The 24,540-nt window shown below is 41.6% G+C and overlaps 1 protein-coding gene across 1 annotated transcript in view; it reads left to right on the forward strand.

Moving 5' to 3' along the window:
• Positions 1 to 24,540, forward strand: part of micu3b (mitochondrial calcium uptake family, member 3b) — a gene marked incomplete at its 3' end in the record, with an annotated part of 44,265 nt that overhangs the window by 10,329 nt on the left and 9,396 nt on the right. Inside the window, exons 3-11 of the mRNA XM_084332069.1 lie at positions 3,440 to 3,471; positions 4,739 to 4,817; positions 7,373 to 7,420; positions 7,535 to 7,617; positions 7,704 to 7,775; positions 17,942 to 17,983; positions 20,548 to 20,643; positions 21,807 to 21,898; positions 22,425 to 22,596. Coding sequence (XP_084188195.1) covers positions 3,440 to 3,471; positions 4,739 to 4,817; positions 7,373 to 7,420; positions 7,535 to 7,617; positions 7,704 to 7,775; positions 17,942 to 17,983; positions 20,548 to 20,643; positions 21,807 to 21,898; positions 22,425 to 22,596 — 716 coding nt within the window. The remainder of the gene's footprint in view (positions 1 to 3,439; positions 3,472 to 4,738; positions 4,818 to 7,372; positions 7,421 to 7,534; positions 7,618 to 7,703; positions 7,776 to 17,941; positions 17,984 to 20,547; positions 20,644 to 21,806; positions 21,899 to 22,424; positions 22,597 to 24,540) is intronic.

The raw sequence follows: 24,540 nt of genomic DNA on the forward strand, positions 1-24,540 counted from the left end.
CACGTTGTCATATTTAAAAAAATACATTAGAATTCACGTATAGGCTATTTCAAAGCCGTTCTGAACAATGTACATCTCACTCCCTCTCACGTCATTTTAATTTATAAGGACATTAGAAATCATGTTAAAGGCGCTCTGAAAAAAAAAAATCTCAGAAAGGCAGCACTCCCTGCCGATTTAAAGTTCCAACGTCCCTGCCAACATTATGGGAAACACGCTTATCGTCTTCTCCAGAGTCAGACAAGAAGATAGATACCAATTTCCTCTCTGTGTGTTCGGTCGGAAGCCATCCGACTGCAAGCTAGCCCAGTCATTTGTGCTAAACTAGGCTAGCTTGCAGTCGGATAGCTTTCGACTGAACAGAAGAAATTGGTATCTATCTTCTTGACTCTGGAGAAGACGGTAAAATGCATTTCCTATAATGTTGGCGGGTTCCTTTAAATGGCGTTCTCTCCAGACCTTCTCTAGAGACCCAGGTGTACGCTAACTGACAGACTGCCTGTTGCAGAAGCACCGTTAATACATCTCCTCCCCATCGTCAATGTCAAATGAACTGTCTCTGTATTGGATTGTAACAGCATTTATACATACGTATAATTAACAATAGATTAAATTATATAATTTGTGATAGTTAAAAAGGGGTAGGAATAATAAATAAAAAAAGTATACTTCTTCCTACTCCTTTTTCGAACAGGGTAAACTATGATTTGTTTATCTGTTTCTCTTTTTGTTGTCTTTTTTTATTTTATTATCTTTTGTATATGTCAAATGAACAGATATATTTTAGTTTTTATATCTGTTCGAAATTTTGTATCTTTCATTCATTCATTCTCTTGCTTTATCAACATTTCGATCAAGGGAATACTGTTGCACCAGCATGGGGGACTGATTTTCTCCATCCTAATCACTTAGCAGCAGTGAGCAGCCATAGGCATGCGCCCCGGGGAACCAAATGCACCATGGTCAAGCACAACGGTGGGACTGTACCTAGAAATGCATGTCTTTTGACGCAGGAGGAAACCCGGGCAAACAAGGGCAGAACATGCAAACTCCACACCGAAAAACCTGCAAATACATGCATCTATTATGGACACAATTTTTCCCCTTATCTTTTCTTGCTTATTCAGACATCTCACTTTACATTTACATTTACATTTAGTCATTTAGCTGACGCTTTTATCCAAAGCGACTTACAAGTTCTGTACGACAAGTCATCAGGAAGGGCACAACTCTATCAGCTGAGTAACAATGTTCATCAAAGTGTCATTATGCAAATTACATGTCGTCAGCTTGTGACTGCAACTTGTTCCTGTTTGCGGACGACTCAGCCCTGCTGGTCTCTGACAATAACAAGTTACAGGTTGAAAAAGCCCTCAGCTCAGAACTAGGCAAAATCTGCATATGGCTCGCCGACAACAAACTATCATTACACATGGGCAAAACAGAGTCCATTCTCTTCGGTTCAAATAACAAACTCAGCAAGGCCGACGGCTTCTCGGTTACAGTGGGTGACAATATTGTCACAAGGAAAGATGAAATTACCTACCTGGGTTCCATCCTAGAGGCTAATCTTTCCTGTGACAAAATGGCATCCAATGTAATAAAAAAAGTCAACCAACGAACTCGATTCTTGTACCGGATCTTCTCTCTGGTAAACAAGAATACCCTGAAGACTCTGGCAGGAGCACTCATTCAAGGGTACTACGACTATGCGTGCACCTCATGGTACCAAAGCACCTCAAAGGCGCTAAAAACAAAATTACAAACATCTCAAAACAAACTGGTCAGACTACTGCTTGACCTTACTCCTAGAACCCACCTCACCCCTGCCCACTTTGACAACCTAGGATGGCTTAGAGTAGACGACAGAGTACAGCAACTTGCAATGGGCCTGGTCTACAAGATACACTACGCGACCAAGGTACCCATGTACATGTCAAAATACTTCCCAAAGGTCAGTGAATACCACGATCACAACACCAGAGGGAGCTCCACAAATCATGTTAAACCCAGATTCGGCTCAAACAAGGGACTAAACACGTTTCGCAATTATGCCACATCAATGTGGAACGCCCTACCCAAAGCTGTAAAGGAATGTGAATCACTACCCACTTTCAAAAACACTCTCAAAGAACACCTACGGGAGACTGCAATTCGTAACTGGCCCCTACAAATGTCCTAACCCAGTTGTACAGTAAATGACCAAGTATGGCTTTGTCAGTATTCCAATGTACAGTGTACAGTGTCCCCCCCCCCTACCCAACCCCCCCCCCCACCTCCAATGTACAGCCCCCACCCACCCACCCAACCCCACCCCACCCACCCAACCTCCCCCAATGTACAGTTTCTACGTCAAATGTATATACACTCTTTTTCTGGACACTTTTTGTATCACAAACAGTACTGTATTTGCAAATCTGATATGTCATAAATGTATAGATGTAGCAGTACTGTCTATCTGTATGTCATGTATGTCATATATGTTATGATGAATTGAAAATGGGGGACCCTGATGTAAACAAGACGAAAGTCTTTCTCTGGTCTGCATCCCCTTAACAATTGTATGTATTGAGCTGTACTGTACTGTACCCATTCTGCAATCTGTTAATAAACTTTTCAATCAATCAATCAATTGCATGTTACAGTGTAGGTTAGTATATTAGGACAAGTGCATGACAGTAAGGTTAGTTAGGGTTCGATTTCCCCCCTCCCCCCCCCTCATTTCAGATAATGGTTGAAAAAGTGCGTCTTTAGTCGACGGCGAAAGATTGGACGGGTTTCGGCTGTCCTAACTGTGGTGGGCAGTTCATTCCACCATTGTGGGGCAAGGACTGAAAAAAGGCGGCTTCTCCTTGATGACCCTCCCGGAGCTCAGATAGGAGTGGGTCTGAGGCGGCCAGAAGATGCAGAGCGTAGGGGTCTTGAGGGTGTGTAGTTAGAGACCATTGACCAGAGGTAGGCGGGAGCGGTTCCCTTTGCCACATGGTAGGCCAGGTTGAGGGCCTTGAAGCGGACTTTAACTGGCGGGCGGGCTGGAGCAGAGGGCCATCACAACCCCGGCTTCAGGGACAGGCTTTAAAAATGTGTCAGTAATCGTTTGTTGTCACTGTTATCATCTGGCCGTGCCGTGAGAGGACGGTGTGAATTACCCAGCCAGGTGTTTTTACGAGGCCTCTTCCTTATCTTCTAGCCAGAGCTTGAGTATGTTTTATTGACTATTGGAATGCCTTCACGGTGAGAGGGTCTCTGTTGTCTCTGTCATCCCAAGTCCTGCTGTCCTCATCCACACCTGTTTTCACTTTTCCTTCGCGTTCTTCGGCTCATATAATGGCTTTCATTACCACCACGTAATGTCGGCATTAAGGACCATTAGTAAGTCGAAGTCATAAAACAAACATTATCGGTCGCTAATCATTAACCTTCCTGTGTTTTTCTTTAGGTAGGAGGATGTGGAAGTCCCTGACGAAACAGGTGGGTAGTTATGCGTTTTTTAAAGCCCAAATCTGGGATTTTCTTTGGGGTATGTTTACATACATCCTTGAAGAGTCTGTATCGGTAGATGGAAAATGAGCTATTTGAAACTTTCATCACCACATTGTAGATTAGATCTTTTTTACTCCACTGTTAGAAAACATTACTGACATAAACAAACCTTTTACAGCCACGAAATACAGCAAATACAATGAGGTTATATCTACCTGCTATAGTTAATCCTTGTATCAAGAGCTCAGTCAGTTAACTAGAGAATGACAGCATGTTGTCTAGTGTTAGTCCTTATATCTAGAGCTCAGTCAAAAATAAATAAATAAATAAATAAATAAATAAATAAATAAATAAATAAATAAATAAATAAATAAATAAATAAATAAATAAATAAATTAATAAATTAATAAATAAATAAATAAATAAATAAATAAATAAATAAATAAATAAATGAATAAATGAATAAATGAATAAATGAATAAATAAATAAATAGATAAATAGATAAATAAATAAATAAATAAATAAATAAATAAATAAATAAATAAATAATAAAATAAAATAAATAATAAAATAAAATAAATAATTACATTAAATAAATAATTAAAATAAATAAATAGCTGGTGGTGGTGGTGGTGGTATGTTTGTATTGCTCTTCTATTGAGACAGTATAGGTTGTGGAAGGCTATGAGAGAGACAGCGTAGGGTGGGATCTGATCCCAGGCCTGCAGGTTGGACATTGATTGATTGATTGATTGATTGAAAACTTTATTAACAGATTGCAGAATGGGTACAATACAGTACGGCTCAATACACACAATTGTTAAGGGGATGCAGACCAGAGAAAGACTTCCGTCTTGTTTACATCAGGGTCCCCCATTTTCAATTCATCATGACATTTATGACATACACAACATACAGATATACAGTACTGTTACATCCAGACATTTATGAACATCTGGTTCAAGAGGTGCAACTTTAGCGCTGCATACTGTTCCAGTTTCTCCAATGAAAACGAGATTTTTTTTTTTCTAAATAGACAAATCTGGGTACATACAATTTTTATGGAAAAAAGTAAATAACCATTGGTAAGGAACATATCACCTCTGTTCATTGTTGTTCAACCCAAGTTAAAGCTGCTCTTTATCAAAGTAAAAGCCCTGTAATTACCTCCATAGTAGTAACATTGCATTAAGATTTACACAGCGCTTAGGGAACGAGTGATTGACAGATTTGGATTTTCTTCCATTCTTGAAGGAATTAGAGGAGACACTGGCTGATACCCCACCTGTTTGCAAAGGATCGTCTAATTTATTTAGAAATCTGCGTGAACGAGGTAAGCCGCTCTACTGCGTTGCCTGATGATGTAATGCTGTGTGCATGAATTAGACTTGGGAATGTTAGAAATCATGAATTAGACTGGGAATGTTAGAAATCGTAAATTAGATTGGGAATGTTAGAAATCATGAATTAGACTGTGCATGTTAGAAATCGTGAATTAGACTGGGAATGTTAGAAATCATGAATTAGACTGGGAATGTTAGAAATTAGAATTAGACTGGGACACACTCTAAATGTTATAACATCTCCCCACCAATCTGGTAATGTTGTATTGCTCCTTGCTGTATATCACAGCCGGGACAATTAACATAAACTGAAATTAACTTTAGATCTCCAGGGTGACGGTACGTCATGTCATTTTAAAGTTGTTTAAATGGTCCAACTTCTCAAAATTTCAATGGATAGTCTGTCTGTTTACGGAGCGTTGTCATGATGAATCACATGTGACTTGGGGTGAAAATAACAAATTTCACATTGTAATCAACATGTCAGCCCCCAGTAAACAGATAGACTCTCCATTGAAATTTCAACAACTTTAAGCTAAGCGTTTGACAAATTACGTTTAGGTAATGTAATATACTTCTGAGTAAGTAAAATAAAAATACATGACATACCGTCGCCCTGGAGATTAATTTCATTCTATGTTAATTTGCCCAGCTGTGATATGAAGCAAGCAAAGCAAAGTGTAGCGGTACACATACAGCCGGGAACCAGCAAAAGTATCCCAAGATATGGAGGGTGATGAAAACAGTCCCTAGTACAGGCATTGATGAAATGCACCATGTACCCGTTGGAATTTGATAGCCATCTGGACTGGTCTGTGTCGATATGATTTCGTCCACCAAACAGTGGCAGAGCTTAGGAGAGGAAGAGCTGGGAAAAGGCCTAACCCTAACCCTCATGTTTGGTTGATATGTTAATAGAGGATATTTTCTCCTTGAGCCGGTGGACGGACCTGTATATATGGGGTTACCATGGGTTAGCGCTATAGGGAAGTTGATACAATTTCAGGTTTTCAGGTTTTGAATATGGGCTGTAATACAATAGAATGACACTTTATTAAAGGATGTTCCACAAAGAAAATGAGGAACAACTTAGCATTCCCCTTTCCACCCGGCCCTGAGGAGTTCCAGTCGGTATGTTAGACAGAGCGGTGGTGCATCAGTCCTCTCTGCTCTCTCTCCCCACTGTTGCTTTAGCTAAGTGCCAATGCTGGGATTTGGGGGCTTTTAATCCTGCTGTTAAACGTTGCGGCTTTGTGGAGAGAAAAAGGCCCGGGATTGATCTGTGAACAAAGCCTTGCTTTAGAGAATAAGGGAGCTGTTTGAACCCAGCTATGTTGAGGCACGTCTCACCAGCTGCCCCCCCCCCCCCTGATCACCGCGGACATTATGAAGCCTAAGAACGGCGTTGGATTACATCTCCAGGACTGCCACTCCGTATGAAGTGTTTCTGTGGAATTCTTTGTATTGTCCAACAACATCTACTTGAGCTCAGAGGCGGCGTTTGGAGTGAAGGTGTGTGGTATTGGTGAAACACGGACTGGAATCTTAAAAGTCCCCCCCCCCTCCTCAACCCATTTAAGCGTAAAGCGGTCTTTGAAGCCAGAGATCTGTTGTCATTATAAGGCCGTACATGTCAAACAGAGAGGGCCGTGATGTTGAGCAAATCACTCACTTTCTCACAGGCGAGTTTGAATGGGATTTTCTGATTGCATACATCACTAATACTGTTTTCACACCTTAGTGTGTCAGTATATATATATATATGCTCTAACCTCTGTGATATGTTTTTACCTAGGCTGGAGCAGTACACTACAGATTTGTTCAGTTTTAATTTCCAAGGAAAAGGCAGTCATATCTTTGTTTACTACCATTGTCTATTCATAGTTTCTTTGATTGTCCCCCCTTTTTTTTGGAAATGTCCCAACAGAAAACTCCCCCATACCCGAATCCCCTTTCCCATAACACCCAGAGCAGTCACCCAGAACTATCTGTGGTCAATTCACTATATCTTTTCCATCAAACAAAAGCCTGGGGAATGCTTTCAGAAGCAGGGAGACAGAGTCTGGTCGTGTGATGGACCCTGTCAGTTTACTCTTCCCTTCCCTGTGTGTTGCACAACAAAAGGCGTTGTAAGGACACAAAGACGAACACAGACCCCAAATCAGGCATCCTCAATCAGTGACAGATCACTTGAGAGTGTTTTACACCTTGTTATCCAAACAGAAGAACGATCAGAAGCCCCAAGCTTTGAATTTGTTTGGGTTTGTGTCCAGATAGGTCAGCTCAGTTGTAAAGCCTCTGTTTGTGTGAGAGGAACACCAAGCATGAAGTGAAGAGGCACCTTTTAAGATGTTATCAGAGAGAAAAGAGAAGATTACTTGTCGGTCTCAAAGCGTGCACTGTTTTGTGGGGCGGCTTGTTCATCCAGGGTGCACCGGCTTTGAACATCTGTAAACATGCCTCACTAACTGTTTTGACACTCTTTGATGCTCTGCTGTGCTGTAGATGTTGAACAACAATGCATTTTATCTTCACTTCACTTCAGGTATCATCAGCTACACAGAGTACATGTTTCTGCTCTGCATTCTAACAAGTCAGTGGGAATTTGACCTTATTTGATAAATATATCATATTTTTTACACATTATATTATATTATTTTATATACATTTATAATTCCAGGGTGGTTGTTTATTTCCTCTCTTCCAGAACCCCAGGCAGGCTTCAAGATTGCTTTCAATATGTTTGACACAGACGGAAACGAGATGGTGGACAAGACAGAGTTTCTGGTGGTAAGAGCAGCTTCTGTGGAGGGACTGGGAGAGGGTTTCATGTCGTCACAACCTTGAACGCTGTTTTATCACCTCCTCCGCTGTAGCTGGAGGACATCTTCCAGAAAAAGAAGCACAGAAAGGAGGCTGAAGATGAGGCTCAAAGATCTGACCAGCAGGTAAGGGGGGATGCAGGGAGCGTGAACATTTCAGTCTGAAATTTTACTTGAGATTTTTTTTTAACCACCAACATTTGTTCCCAACAGGCGTAGTAGTGTGGTTGAGTAGACACTGTGATATACAGTATTCCTAGAGAGAAAGTGGGTTTGGGTTGAACTGAGGTGGATGTGGGAGGTACAGGAAGAGACATGTCCAAGGCTTTCATCTTCATATCGTTGTCATATGCAGCATGCAGGTGGATGTAAACAGGGGGATTTGAATGAAATGATGAGAGAGACCTTTGAGGTCTTATCACACAAACACAAACACGACAGCAGAGAGCATATATCTTAATCCAGATAGCCTATAGCTTAATCCAGATAGCCTATAGCTTAATGCAGAGAGCCTATAGCTTAATGCAGAGAGCCTATAGCTTACTGCAGATAGCCTATAGCTTAATGCAGAGAGCCTATAGCTTAATGCAGATAGCCTATAGCTTAATGCAGATAGCCTATAGCTTAATGCAGATAGCCTATAGCTTAATGCGGAGAGCCTATAGCTTAATGCGGAGAGCCTATAGCTTAATGCAGAGAGCCTATAGCTTAATGTAGAGAGCCTATAGCTTAATGCAGAGAGTCTATACCTATAGCTTAATGCAGAGAGCCTATAGCTTAATGCAGAGAGCCTATAGCTTAATGCAGAGAGCCTATAGCTTAATGCAGAGAGTCTATACCTATAGCTTAATGCAGAGAGTCTATACCTATAGCTTAATGCAGAGAGCCTATAGCTTAATGCAGAGAGCCTATAGCTTAATGCAGAGAGCCTATAGCTTAATGCAGAGAGCCTATAGCTTAATGCAGAGAGCCTATAGCTTAATGTAGAGAGTCTATATCTTAATGCAGAGAGCCTATAGCTTAATGCAGAGAGTCTATACCTATAGCTTAATGCAGAGAGCCTATATCTTAATGCAGAGAGTCTATAGCTTAATGCAGAGAGCCTATAGCTTAATGCAGAGAGCCTATATCTTAATGCAGAGAGTCTATAGGTTAATGCAGAGAGTCTATAGCTTAATGCAGAGAGCCTATAGCTTAATGCAGAGAGCCTATATCTTAATGCAGAGAGTCTATAGGTTAATGCAGAGAGTCTATAGCTTAATGCAGAGAGTCTATAGCTTAATGCAGAGAGTCTATAGCTTAATGCAGAGAGTCTATAGCTTAATGCAGAGAGTCTATAGCTTAATGCAGAGAGCCTATACCTATAGCTTAATGCAGAGAGCCTATAGCTTAATGCAGGGAGCCTATAGCTTAATGCAGAGAGCCTATAGCTTAATGCAGATAGCCTATAGCTTAATGCAGAGAGCCTATAGCTTAATGCAGAGAGCCTATAGCTTAATGCAGAGAGCCTATAGCTTAATGCAGAGAGCCTATAGCTTAATGTAGAGAGCCTATATCTTAATGCAGAGAGTCTATATCTTAATGCAGAGAGTCTATATCTTAATGCAGAGAGCCTATAGCTTAATGTAGAGAGCCTATATCTTAATGCAGAGAGCCTATAGCTTAATGTAGAGAGCCTATATCTTAATGCAGAGAGCCTATAGCTTAATGCAGAGAGTCTATAGGTTAATGCAGAGAGCCTATAGCTTAATGCAGAGAGTCTATAGCTTAATGTAGAGAGTCTATACCTATAGCTTAATGCAGAGAGCCTATATCTTAATGCAGAGAGCCTATAGCTTAATGTAGAGAGCCTATAGCTTAATGCAGAGAGCCTATAGCTTAATGCAGAGAGCCTATAGCTTAATGCAGAGAGTCTATACCTATAGCTTAATGTAGAGAGTCTATACCTATAGCTTAATGCGGAGAGTCTATACCTATAGCTTAATGTAGAGAGTCTATACCTATAGCTTAATGCGGAGAGCCTATAGCTTAATGCAGAGAGCCTAGAGCTTAATGCAGAGAGCCTATAGCTTAATGCAGAGAGTCTATAGCTTAATGCAGAGAGCCTATAGCTTAATGCAGAGAGCCTATAGCTTAATGCAGAGAGCATATAGCTTAATGCAGAGAGTCTATAGCTTAATGCAGAGAGCCTATAGCTTAATGTAGAGAGCCTAGAGCTTAATGCAGAGAGCCTAGAGCTTAATGCAGAGAGCCTATAGCTTAATGCAGAGAGTCTATAGCTTAATGCAGAGAGCCTATAGCTTAATGCAGAGAGCCTATAGCTTAATGCAGAGAGCCTATAGCTTAATGTAGAGAGCCTATAGCTTAATGCAGAGAGTCTATAGCTTAATGCGGAGAGCCTATAGCTTAATGCAGAGAGCCTATAGCTTAATGCAGAGAGCCTATAGCTTAATGTAGAGAGCCTATAGCTTAATGCAGAGAGTCTATAGCTTAATGTAGAGAGCCTATAGCTTAATGCAGAGAGTCTATAGCTTAATGCAGAGAGCCTATAGCTTAATGTAGAGAGCCTATAGCTTAATGCAGAGAGCCTATAGCTTAATGTAGAGAGCCTATAGCTTAATGTAGAGAGCCTATAGCTTAATGCAGAGAGCCTATAGCTTAATGCAGAGAGCCTATAGCTTAATGCAGAGAGCCTATAGCTTAATGCAGAGATCCTATAGCTTAATGCAGAGAGCCTATAGCTTAATGCAGAGAGCCTATAGCTTAATGCAGAGATCCTATAGCTTAATGCAGAGAGCATATAGCTTAATGCAGAGAGTCTATAGCTTAATGCGGAGAGCCTATAGCTTAATGCGGAGAGTATATAGCTTAATGCAGAGAGCCTATAGCTTAATGCAGAGAGCCTATAGCTTAATGCAGAGAGCCTATAGCTTAATGCAGAGAGCCTATAGCTTAATGCAGAGAGCCTATAGCTTAATGTAGAGAGCCTATAGCTTAATGCAGAGAGCCTATAGCTTAATGTAGAGAGCCTATAGCTTAATGTAGAGAGCATATAGCTTAATGTAGAGAGCCTATAGCTTAATGCAGAGAGCCTATAGCTTAATGCAGAGAGCCTATAGCTTAATGTAGAGAGCCTATAGCTTAATGTAGAGAGTCTATACCTATAGCTTAATGCAGAGAGCCTATAGCTTAATGCAGAGAGCCTATAGCTTAATGCAGAGAGCCTATAGCTTAATGCAGAGAGCCTATAGCTTAATGCAGAGAGCCTATAGCTTAATGCAGAGAGCCTATAGCTTAATGCGGAGAGCCTATAGCTTAATGCAGAGAGCCTATAGCTTAATGCAGAGAGCCTATAGCTTAATGCAGAGAGCCTATAGCTTAATGCAGAGAGTGCTTAATGCGGAGAGCCTATAGCTTAATGCAGAGAGCCTATAGCTTAATGCAGAGAGCATATAGCTTAATGCAGAGAGCATATAGCTTAATGCAGAGAGCCTATAGCTTAATGTAGAGATCCTATAGCTTAATGCGGAGAGCCTATAGCTTAATGCGGAGAGCATATAGCTTAATGCGGAGAGCCTATAGCTTAATGCAGAGAGCCTATAGCTTAATGTAGAGAGCATATAGCTTAATGCAGAGAGCCTATAGCTTAATGCAGAGAGCATATAGCTTAATGCGGAGAGCCTATAGCTTAATGTAGAGAGCCTATAGCTTAATGCAGAGAGCCTATAGCTTAATGCAGAGAGCATATAGCTTAATGCAGAGAGCATATAGCTTAATGCAGAGAGCATATAGCTTAATGCAGAGAGCCTATAGCTTAATGCAGAGAGCCTATAGCTTAATGCAGAGAGCCTATAGCTTAATGCAGAGAGCCTATAGCTTAATGCAGAGAGTCTATAGCTTAATGCAGAGAACCTATAGCTTAATGCAGAGAGCCTATAGCTTAATGCAGAGAGCCTATAGCTTAATGCAGAGAGCCTATAGCTTAATGCGGAGAGCATATAGCTTAATGCAGAGAGCCTATAGCTTAATGCAGAGAGCATATAGCTTAATGCAGAGAGCATATAGCTTAATGCAGAGAGCCTATAGCTTAATGCAGAGAGCATATAGCTTAATGCAGAGAGCATATAGCTTAATGCAGAGAGCCTATAGCTTAATGCAGAGAGCCTATAGCTTAATGCAGAGAGCATATAGCTTAATGCAGAGAGTCTATAGCTTAATGCAGAGAGCCTATAGCTTAATGCAGAGAGTCTATAGCTTAATGCAGAGAGCCTATATCTTAATGCAGAGAGCCTATAGCTTAATGCAGAGAGTCTATATCTTAATGCAGAGAGCCTATAGCTTAATGCAGAGAGCCTATAGCTTAATGCAGAGAGCCTATAGCTTAATGTAGAGAGCCTATAGCTTAATGCAGAGAGTCTATAGGTTAATGCAGAGAGTCTATAGCTTAATGCAGAGAGCCTATAGCTTAATGCAGAGAGCCTATAGCTTAATGCAGAGAGCCTATAGCTTAATGCAGAGAGCCTATAGCTTAATGTAGAGAGCCTATAGCTTAATGCAGAGAGTCTATAGCTTAATGCAGAGAGCCTATAGCTTAATGCAGAGAGCCTATAGCTTAATGCAGAGAGTCTATAGGTTAATGCAGAGAGTCTATAGCTTAATGCAGAGAGCCTATAGCTTAATGTAGAGAGCCTATAGCTTAATGTAGAGAGCCTATAGCTTAATGCAGAGAGCCTATAGCTTAATGCAGAGAGCCTATAGCTTAATGTAGAGAGCCTATAGCTTAATGCAGAGAGTCTATAGCTTAATGCAGAGAGCCTATAGCTTAATGCAGAGAGCCTATAGCTTAATGTAGAGAGCCTATAGCTTAATGCAGAGAGCCTATAGCTTAATGTAGAGAGCCTATAGCTTAATGCAGAGAGTCTATAGCTTAATGCAGAGAGCCTATAGCTTAATGCAGAGAGCCTATAGCTTAATGCAGAGAGTCTATAGGTTAATGCAGAGAGTCTATAGGTTAATGCAGAGAGCCTATAGCTTAATGTAGAGAGCCTATAGATTAATGCAGAGAGCCTATAGCTTAATGCAGAGAGCCTATAGCTTAATGCAGAGAGCCTATAGCTTAATGCAGAGAGCCTATAGCTTAATGCAGAGAGCCTATAGCTTAATGCAGAGAGCCTATAGCTTAATGCAGAGAGCCTATAGCTTAATGCAGAGAGCCTAGAGCTTAATGCAGAGAGCCTATAGCTTAATGCGGAGAGCCTATAGCTTAATGCAGAGAGCCTATAGCTTAATGCAGAGAGCCTATAGCTTAATGCAGAGAGTCTATAGCTTAATGCAGAGAGCCTATAGCTTAATGCAGAGAGCCTATAGCTTAATGCAGAGAGCCTATAGCTTAATGCAGAGAGCATATAGCTTAATGCAGAGAGCCTATAGCTTAATGCAGAGAGCATATAGCTTAATGCAGAGAGTCTATAGCTTAATGCAGAGAGCCTATAGCTTAATGCAGAGAGCCTATAGCTTAATGCAGAGAGCCTATAGCTTAATGCAGAGAGCATATAGCTTAATGCAGAGAGCCTATAGCTTAATGCAGAGAGTCTATAGCTTAATGTAGAGAGCCTAGAGCTTAATGCAGAGAGCCTAGAGCTTAATGCAGAGAGTCTATAGCTTAATGCAGAGAGCCTATAGCTTAATGCAGAGAGCCTATAGCTTAATGCAGAGAGCCTATAGCTTAATGCAGAGAGCCTATAGCTTAATGCGGAGAGCCTATAGCTTAATGCAGAGAGCCTATAGCTTAATGCAGAGAGCCTATAGCTTAATGCAGAGAGCCTATAGCTTAATGCAGAGAGTGCTTAATGCGGAGAGCCTATAGCTTAATGCAGAGAGCCTATAGCTTAATGCAGAGAGCATATAGCTTAATGCAGAGAGCATATAGCTTAATGCAGAGAGCCTATAGCTTAATGTAGAGATCCTATAGCTTAATGCGGAGAGCCTATAGCTTAATGCGGAGAGCATATAGCTTAATGCGGAGAGCCTATAGCTTAATGCAGAGAGCCTATAGCTTAATGTAGAGAGCATATAGCTTAATGCAGAGAGCCTATAGCTTAATGCAGAGAGCATATAGCTTAATGCGGAGAGCCTATAGCTTAATGTAGAGAGCCTATAGCTTAATGCAGAGAGCCTATAGCTTAATGCAGAGAGCATATAGCTTAATGCAGAGAGCATATAGCTTAATGCAGAGAGCATATAGCTTAATGCAGAGAGCCTATAGCTTAATGCAGAGAGCCTATAGCTTAATGCAGAGAGCCTATAGCTTAATGCAGAGAGCCTATAGCTTAATGCAGAGAGTCTATAGCTTAATGCAGAGAACCTATAGCTTAATGCAGAGAGCCTATAGCTTAATGCAGAGAGCCTATAGCTTAATGCAGAGAGCCTATAGCTTAATGCGGAGAGCATATAGCTTAATGCAGAGAGCCTATAGCTTAATGCAGAGAGCATATAGCTTAATGCAGAGAGCATATAGCTTAATGCAGAGAGCCTATAGCTTAATGCAGAGAGCATATAGCTTAATGCAGAGAGCATATAGCTTAATGCAGAGAGCCTATAGCTTAATGCAGAGAGCCTATAGCTTAATGCAGAGAGCATATAGCTTAATGCAGAGAGTCTATAGCTTAATGCAGAGAGCCTATAGCTTAATGCAGAGAGTCTATAGCTTAATGCAGAGAGCCTATATCTTAATGCAGAGAGCCTATAGCTTAATGCAGAGAGTCTATATCTTAATGCAGAGAGCCTATAGCTTAATGCAGAGAGCCTATAGCTTAATGCAGAGAGCCTATAGCTTAATGTAGAGAGCCTATAGCTTAATGCAGAGAGTCTATAGGTTAATGCAGAGAGTCTATAGCTTAATGCAGAGAGCCTATAGCTTAATGCAGAGAGCCTATAGCTTAATGCAGAGAGCCTATAGCTTAATGCAGAGAGCCTATAGCTTAATGTAGAGAGCCTATAGCTTAATGCAGAGAGTCTATAGCTTAATGCAGAGAGCCTATAGCTTAATGCAGAGAGCCTATAGCTTAATGCAGAGAGTCTATAGGTTAATGCAGAGAGTCTATAGCTTAATGCAGAGAGCCTATAGCTTAATGTAGAGAGCCTATAGCTTAATGTAGAGAGCCTATAGCTTAATGCAGAGAGCCTATAGCTTAATGCAGAGAGCCTATAGCTTAATGTAGAGAGCCTATAGCTTAATGCAGAGAGTCTATAGCTTAATGCAGAGAGCCTATAGCTTAATGCAGAGAGCCTATAGCTTAATGTAGAGAGCCTATAGCTTAATGCAGAGAGCCTATAGCTTAATGTAGAGAGCCTATAGCTTAATGCAGAGAGTCTATAGCTTAATGCAGAGAGCCTATAGCTTAATGCAGAGAGCCTATAGCTTAATGCAGAGAGTCTATAGGTTAATGCAGAGAGTCTATAGGTTAATGCAGAGAGCCTATAGCTTAATGTAGAGAGCCTATAGATTAATGCAGAGAGCCTATAGCTTAATGCAGAGAGCCTATAGCTTAATGCAGAGAGCCTATAGCTTAATGCAGAGAGCCTATAGCTTAATGCAGAGAGCCTATAGCTTAATGCAGAGAGCCTATAGCTTAATGCAGAGAGCCTATAGCTTAATGCAGAGAGCCTAGAGCTTAATGCAGAGAGCCTATAGCTTAATGCGGAGAGCCTATAGCTTAATGCAGAGAGCCTATAGCTTAATGCAGAGAGCCTATAGCTTAATGCAGAGAGTCTATAGCTTAATGCAGAGAGCCTATAGCTTAATGCAGAGAGCCTATAGCTTAATGCAGAGAGCCTATAGCTTAATGCAGAGAGCATATAGCTTAATGCAGAGAGCCTATAGCTTAATGCAGAGAGCATATAGCTTAATGCAGAGAGTCTATAGCTTAATGCAGAGAGCCTATAGCTTAATGCAGAGAGCCTATAGCTTAATGCAGAGAGCCTATAGCTTAATGCAGAGAGCATATAGCTTAATGCAGAGAGCCTATAGCTTAATGCAGAGAGTCTATAGCTTAATGTAGAGAGCCTAGAGCTTAATGCAGAGAGCCTAGAGCTTAATGCAGAGAGTCTATAGCTTAATGCAGAGAGCCTATAGCTTAATGCAGAGAGCCTATAGCTTAATGCAGAGAGCCTATAGCTTAATGCAGAGAGCCTATAGCTTAATGCAGAGAGCATATAGCTTAATGCGGAGAGCCTATAGCTTAATGCAGAGAGCCTATAGCTTAATGCGGAGAGCCTATAGCTTAATGCAGAGAGCCTATAGCTTAATGCAGAGAGCCTATAGCTTAATGCAGAGAGCATATAGCTTAATGTAGAGAGCCTATAGCTTAATGCAGAGAGCCTATAGCTTAATGCAGAGAGCCTATAGCTTAATGCAGATAGCCTATAGCTTAATGCAGAGAGCCTATAGCTTAATGCAGAGAGTCTATAGCTTAATGCAGAGAGCCTATAGCTTAATGCAGAGAGCCTATAGCTTAATGCAGAGAGCCTATAGCTTAATGCAGAGAGCCTATAGCTTAATGCAGAGAGCCTATAGCTTAATGCAGAGAGCCTATAGCTTAATGCAGAGAGTCTATAGCTTAATGCAGAGAGCCTATAGCTTAATGCAGAGAGTCTATAGCTTAATGCAGAGAGCCTATAGCTTAATGCAGAGAGTCTATAGCTTAATGTAGAGAGTCTATAGCTTAATGCAGAGAGCCTATAGCTTAATGCAGAGAGCCTATAGCTTAATGCAGAGAGCCTATAGCTTAATGCAGAGAGCATATAGCTTAATGCAGAGAGCCTATAGCTTAATGCAGAGAGCCTATAGCTTAATGCAGAGAGTCTATAGCTTAATGCAGAGAGCCTATAGCTTAATGCAGAGAGCATATAGCTTAATGCAGAGAGCCTATAGCTTAATGCAGAGAGCCTATAGCTTAATGCAGAGAGTCTATAGCTTAATGCAGAGAGCCTATAGCTTAATGCAGAGAGCCTATAGCTTAATGCGGAGAGCCTATAGCTTAATGCAGAGAGTGCTTAATGCAGAGAGCCTATAGCTTAATGCGGAGAGCCTATAGCTTAATGCAGAGAGTGCTTAATGCAGAGAGCCTATAGCTTAATGCAGAGAGCCTATAGCTTAATGCAGAGAGCCTATAGCTTAATGCAGAGAGTCTATAGCTTAATGCAGAGAGCCTATAGCTTAATGCAGAGAGTGCTTAATGCAGAGAGCCTATAGCTTAATGCAGAGAGCCTATAGCTTAATGCAGAGAGCCTATAGCTTAATGCAGAGAGCATATAGATTAATGCAGAGAGTCTATAGCTTAATGCAGAGAGCCTATAGCTTAATGCAGAGAGCCTATAGCTTAATGCAGAGAGCCTATAGCTTAATGCAGAGAGCCTATATCTTAATGTAGAGAGCCTATAGCTTAATGCAGAGAGCCTATAGCTTAATGCAGAGAGCCTATAGCTTAATGCAGAGAGCCTATAGCTTAATGCAGAGAGTCTATAGCTTAATGCAGAGAGTCTATAGCTTAATGCAGAGAGCCTATAGCTTAATGCAGAGAGCCTATAGCTTAATGCGGAGAGCCTATAGCTTAATGCAGAGAGCCTATAGCTTAATGCGGAGAGCCTAGAGCTTAATGCAGAGAGCCTATAGCTTAATGCGGAGAGCCTAGAGCTTAATGCAGAGAGCCTATAGCCTGTAGAGAGCATATAGCTTAATGCAGAGAGCCTATAGCTTAATGCAGAGAGCCTATAGCTTAATGCAGAGAGCCTATAGCTTAATGCAGAGAGCATATAGCTTAATGCAGTAAGCCTATAACTTACTTTATGGGCTGGGACCAAATTTTGGCTTCACTGGAAAGTCTTACATAAAACATGACACTAATGACCATCTTGTGATCAGCAAAATAGATACTAGATTTTACAACGTGAGGATGCATATTAGCAGAGAACAGCGTTGAGCTGATGATTGTCGCTGGTCAGTCACATGGCCATATAAACTTCACTACAGTAGTAGGACTACTTAACCCACTCAAGTGTACAAGATTAACGTTTTGATAATGAAACATGCTAAAGGTGGCACAATGGCTACTGGCCTCTGAAAGCTACAGAGTTCTACAATTCTTAGATAGAATTCTGGGGAAATATTCCAAAAAAAACATACAACCGAAAGAGTAAAAAAATCAATTGATCAATTGACTGGGTGATCTAATGTGATTCTCTTCTTGCCTTATCTCTTGCATGCCTGCATCCGCTCCTCTTTTGCATTTTAGAGCCTGCAACTGTATGGACATCGGAAATCTCATGCACACAGCGTATGTATCCCCCCCCCCCCCCCCCCCATCTAAAAAAAAAAGTAGTACCTGTCATCTTTCTTATTGCATGTGATCTATTTTCCAGTTTTATAACTAGCTACCATAGAAAGAACACACAGTAGTATGATACAGTAGCACGTATTTGTCTATGTTACAGGTAAACTAATTATTCACATTCACTGAAATTGAAGCTCAATGCAGCTGTAATGCTGTCCGCTGTGTGTGTGTGTGTGTGTGTGTGTGTGTGTGTGTGTGTGTGTGTGTGTGTGTGTGTGTGTGTGTGCGTGCGTGCGTGCGTGCGTGCGTGTGTGTGTGTGTAAAGGGTGTTACAGAGAGTGGGTGTCTGGACCGCCCCAGTAGTACAGATGATTTATGTACTGGTCTTTTGTCAGAGTGGAGCTGAGCTATAGGTGCAGAGATTCCACTTCAAAAGGCCCTTTACCTGAAGACTGACAGCACGTCTCCCAGACCCCCATGTTGAAGTTTTACAGTTTCTTGAAAAGTGGTATTTGGGCTCAGATTACCTTTTGTGGTGGGCTTGACCATGAAGATCACCATGCCAGTCAGAGAGAGAAAGAGAGGGAAGGAGAGAGGGAGACAGAGAGAGAGAGAGAGAGAGAGAGAGAGAGAGAGAGAGAGAGAGAGAGAGAGAGAGAGAGAGAGAGAGAGAGAGAGAGAGAAAGAGAGAGAGACTCTCAACACATACATAAGAGCCATGCCTACAGTTAACAGAGAGACAACCGCAAGCCTTTCACACTGTTTGAAGACTCTGTGCTTGAGGTGTGTCTTTCTGTTTTGATTCGTTCTGCATCTCTACTCAAGGTATCCTTCTTCTAGTAGAGGTTCAAAAGTCAAATATTTTCAAATTCACATAACAGGCACGTCTTCAAACCTGCGGTTGGGCTTTCCCCCACATATTCTAATTACAAGCGTATCAGGGTCTTTTCATGGGACGAGATGGGAACAGCGCGGTACATTAAAGGCTCGTCCGTAATTAGCTGTGGGATCAAGTCATAAATCTCTCTCTGGTGAAAAGCGATGAAGCGCAGAGGAAGAGCTGTTTTATCAGCTGTGTCAAGCTCTCACAGTCCCCCTCCAGGCATGGAAAGTGGGGGAAAAAAACAACAACCGCTAATAAGATAAATAAATATTATGAAATTAAATGAAAGACACACTGAAGAACACGTGTGAAGGGGGGCTGGCTGTGTTTGGTTGTGTGTTGGTTAAGAGGCGTCCAGACTGGGCCAAAAACGACTTGCTGAAAAACAAATAAAACTAAACTAAAAGGAAATCAAGAGGCATCGACACAGTTTAATAATGTAAATATTATTATTATTACTATTTAGTTTATTCTTTCTAAAGCATTTGGAACACATCGTCCTTATGATCTTGTTATTGCATGCAACGCCAATTACAAGAAAATAGTTGTTGACAGCTTGTGGTTTACTGTTGCAGTAGAGAGGCTAATTTTAGTAGACCGACGAGTGAACGAGCCATGTGTAAACTATGATAATAATAGTGATCGGTGTATCATAGTGTAGGAGTTATGGAAAATATAGTTTTATGGAATGGCTTCCTTGCTTGTTTGAGACTCTCTTTTGACAACATACAGCAGTATAGATTGCAGAGGAAAACCACATTCCAACGGTGCTGAAATTGTAAAGAGTCTCCCTGCGGTTGAGAATCACACATATTTGAAACCTATTGACACATTTCAATTACCCGTGATTATAAAACACCAGGCAATGTAATGTTCCACATGGGAGAGGGTGGAAGCGTCGGCTCTGGAAGTAGACGTACGTAGAGCAGGGCTGGTGGCTCACAAACAATGAACAAAGGGGAGACATCATTCCAAAAAAGTTTATTCATTCAAAATCTGATCCCATTTCACAAGCATGAATGAAAAAGTATGCCGTAACCTGCATTCAGCTCACAGCTAAGTATCAAATGCTGATGTATTGGGTGGACTCAATGACATAGCTAACCTGGCATGAATCATCATTCCGCTTGATCACGCCCTGTATGGCTCTTGGACGCACGGTGCGCAGCTGTCTTGGCTGCGTTTCCTCACCAAACGGCTGCACGCACCGTTGCGGAGGAGACTCACTTCATGGTTCATGGGAGTTTTTTCTTTTGTACACAGCTCCTCTCAGATATGTGGGTGTCATCCCCATTATACCCGCTAGACCTTACTATTGTTCTGCCCGGCTCAGTGGATGTCAGATGGTTAGATAGACGTTTGCCTGGTCTCTCTTTCCCATGATCCGTCTATGTTAATTTTTTCCACGTTTTCTGGCAAGTCTTCCAACGTGCCTCATCTCTTTATCCTTCCCTCTCCCTGCTTGTTGATTTGCCTGCGTATGTATTTATGTCTGTTTTTCTGCCCGCCACCGTGTGTGTATGTATGTGTGTGTGTGTGTGTGTGCGTGCGTGCGTGCGTGCGCACTCTGTGTGTGTTTGTCCGTCAGCCTGTTTGGGTGTGTATGCAATCTTATTGCTAATCTGGGTAACATTTGCCAGATGTATTTTGTCATCTAACAGCTGTGCTTCGACTACTGCCACAGGTCCTTAGAAGAGACCGTCAGCATGTAGAAGCCGGGGGCATGTGGGATATTCTGAGGCATGGCACGAGTCAAGTTCTCTTCTCTGACCTCTCAGAGGTAGTGATGTCCTCCTTAAGATGTTGTCCTTCTACTGCATTGATTGACTGTCCTCGCTACTTCCCCCCCCTTCTCTTACAAATCGGAACAAACTATATTGCAGTGAGAATAGCGGAAGAAGTACTTGATGTATATACTTTCATATTCATTGTTAGCAGAATAGCTTGAATACATACCGTAAACCTTTTGCACAAAAATCTTGCTCAGCAAAGATAATAAATATCAAATTTAAAGCAGTATGACTATGACTTCATCTTGTCGTCCCGTCTTTACTTCATCTGCAGCATGTACAAAGTCAAAATAAAACAAATACAGAACTGGGTATTCATCTACTAATGAATTGTTTAATTATTACCACTTACCTGCACCAGATCCCCAGTGGTGGCTCAGAAGGTGAAGCATCTACTGTGCTTTCCCTTCTTTGTCAATTAGTCAATTCTATATCTATGGACTTTGCCCTCAAAGTCAATTAGTCAATTGACCTATCTCGAGTCCCGCCCATTTGAAGCCACATAACATGTACATTAAAAGTAAATGGCAACCAGATAAACGATTAATGTAGACCAGGCTTCTAATTGAGACCTGTCTGTATTTCTCAAAACACATAAAAACACCCTGCCTTTATTTGGGACAGTCGTCTATTTGCTTTAATTTGAAGTTTTACGGTATTTAAAAAAAAAAATGCAGATTTACAACAATGAGGACAGCATGTTGCTTGGCTTGGAGTCCACTGCATGGCACATCTGTTTGTATGGCAGACTAGTAGGAAATACTGGTCCTCTATAGTTTGTCTCGGTCACAGTCATGGATTAACCATTAACTCAGAGTGCTGTTTAATGGCTGAACCAAGCTATGGCCATTAACTAACACCTTTACCATGGATATATTTTTACATGATTAGTGTAAAGTTTATCTGGGGGTTAGCAAGTTATGAAAACGCGACAGGACAACATAATTAGATTCCTGGAAATTGAAATAGTATGGCACTGATATACAATTTTGGGTGCGTCGTTACTGTCCTAACTGTGGATTGTGATTTACTTTATTTATTAAAAAAGATATTTTCTTACATGTACAGTATTGATTTTTTTTTGCATGGATGTAGACTTGGAAACAGAGGGCATTTACAGAATCACTGTTTTTTGCTATTTTTACCCTCATAGCATGTTGATGAAAACGCAACAGAGACAACGCTATTGGTGCATTTCTTTGGGAGAAAAGGCAAAGCTGAGCTGAATTCTGAGGATTTCTATCGGTAAGTAAAATCGCTTCTGACACTGCCTGTAGTCACGTTGTTGCCCGTATGAAAACATTTAATATTGTCATTAAAGGTGCTATAGATAACATCCAGCTGCTAGATGTCGCACTAGAGCACCAGCATGTCATTTATCTAATCAGGTGCATTCCACGTGGCACAATGGGAAGTAGGGAGGGGATACATGTAAACAACAACATTCATTTTGGACCCGCAAAACATTTTAAAATGATAAATTAATGAATCAATTTGGAGGGGAGAAAAGCAATACTTTTATTCCGCACCTTTCTAGAAGCTCTGTGGATGTATTATTTTGAAAAATGTGTGTTACTGTACATAAAGATTTTATCTATAGTGACTTTAATCATTTAGCTGTAATACATTTACCCCCCCCCCCCCCCCCCCCCATTCATTTTGATCACACACTCAAATGCATAGTGGGAGCTGTAGTCTCGATGTGTCGTGTTCCTCTGTGCTCTGCTCCCATGTGAGCTAGCGGTGGCATTATCTCTCCCTCTCCCACCAGGTTCATGGACAACCTTCAGACGGAGGTCCTTGAGATAGAGTTCCTCACCTACTCTAAAGGCATGCCCACCATTGGCGAGGACGACTTTGCCCGCATCCTCCTCCGCTTCACCAACGTGGACGACATCGGTGGATATCTGGAGAACCTGCGACAGAGCGCGCCGGACGAGAAGGTGACGTTCCTCGCAGGATCTTCTTTTATTTGGTCGGCGAGTGGCGGGCGGGCGGTTCACACACTGTAGATGCGGTGTAGATGCGGTGTAGATATGGTGTAGATGCGGTGTAGATGCGGTGTAGATATGGTGTAGATGCGGTGTAGATGCGGTGTAGATATGGTGTAGATGCAGTGTAGATACGGTGTAGATATGGTGTAGATGCAGTGTAGATACGGTGTAGATATGGTGTAGATATAGTGTAGATATGGTGTAGATACGGTGTAGATATGGTGTAGATGCGGTGTAGATACGGTGTAGATGCGGTGTAGATATGGTGTAGATGCGGTGTAGATGTGGTGTAGATGTGGTGTAGATATGGTGTAGATGCGGTGTAGATATGGTGTAGATGTGGTGTAGATGCAGTGTAGATACGGTATAGATGCGGTGTAGATATGGTGTAGATATGGTGTAGATGTGGTGTTGATGTGGTGTAGATGTGGTGTAGATGTGGTGTAGATATGGTGTTGATGTGGTGTAGATATGGTGTAGATATGGTGTAGATATGGTGTTGATGTGGTGTAGATGCGGTGTAGATATGGTGTAGATATGGTGTAGATGCAGTGTAGATACGGTGTTGATGTGGTGTTGATGTGGTGTTGATGTGGTGTAGATATGGTGTAGATGTGGTGTAGATATGGTGTAGATACGGTGTAGATACGGTGTAGATACGGTGTAGATGCGGTGTAGATATGGTGTAGATATGGTGTAGATATGGTGTAGATATGGTGTAGATGCGGTGTAGATATGGTGTAGATATGGTGTAGATGTGGTGTAGATGTGGTGTAGATGCAGTGTAGATGCGGTGTAGATGCGGTATAGATATGGTGTAGATACGGTGTAGATGCGGTGTAGATATGGTGTAGATATGGTGTAGATGTGGTGTAGATGTGGTGTAGATGTGGTGTAGATGCAGTGTAGATGCGGTGTAGATATGGTGTAGATGTGGTGTAGATGTGGTGCAGATGTGGTGTAGATGTGGTGTAGATGTGGTGTAGATGCGGTGTAGATATGGTGTAGACACGGTGTAGATGCGGTGTCGATACAGTGTAGACACGGTGTAGACACGGTGTAGATGCGGTGTAGATATGGTGTCGATGCGGTGTAGATATGGTGTAGATGCAGTGTAGATGCGGTGTAGACACGGTGTAGATACGGTGTAGATATGGTGTCGATGCGGTGTTGATGCAAGAGGAGACGTCATTAATGTGTCACTGGGTCAGTTAGGGAAATGTATTTGTGGTGGGTCCTGTTTGATAGTGTGGCAGGTCACCACAAATCAATCTATCTATGGAGAAACACAGGTGTTGCTGTCAGTGTTTTTCCTTGCATCCACTGTTGGTCTCTTTCATAACCCAGATGTTCCCCTTGAACCTTCACCCCTCCCATACCTTCATACAGTCCCCCCTACCATAAACACCCTCTCACCCCTCTTACCCAAATTACCCCCCCACACTCCTCAAACCTAGCCATATCGTTATCAGCCGATATCAGTGATTAATACATTTTCTATTTTTTTTGCATCTGTACCGATGAGCAGAACTGGGCAGGTGTGAACAGCTGCTGATTATTTCTCTGTCTGCAGGGTTCATATTTTTCTTTTTTTGCCACACTTCGCCAAGTTTTGTTTGGGTACTTTCATGTACACAGAACAGCATTGGAATAGATAAATAGATAAAGGCATGAAGTAAAATAAGTGTTACAGTGTTCTCGTGTCACTTTCAGACCATATTATATGGATAACAACTCTAAATATTGATTAGGGGAACACCATCCATGGCCTATGAAAGTTGGCAGGTCCAAAATGAATGTTGTTGTTTACATGTGAGCATGTATCCCCTCCCTATTGGAGTCCAACCAAAAATCACTGCAGTTGCGGGCAAGTGCTCTCACCACCCTGATACA

The sequence above is a fragment of the Notolepis coatsorum genome (assembly GCF_963971535.1).
Source record: "Notolepis coatsorum genome assembly, chromosome: 16".
NCBI classification, from domain to species: Eukaryota; Metazoa; Chordata; class Actinopteri; order Aulopiformes; family Paralepididae; genus Notolepis; species Notolepis coatsorum.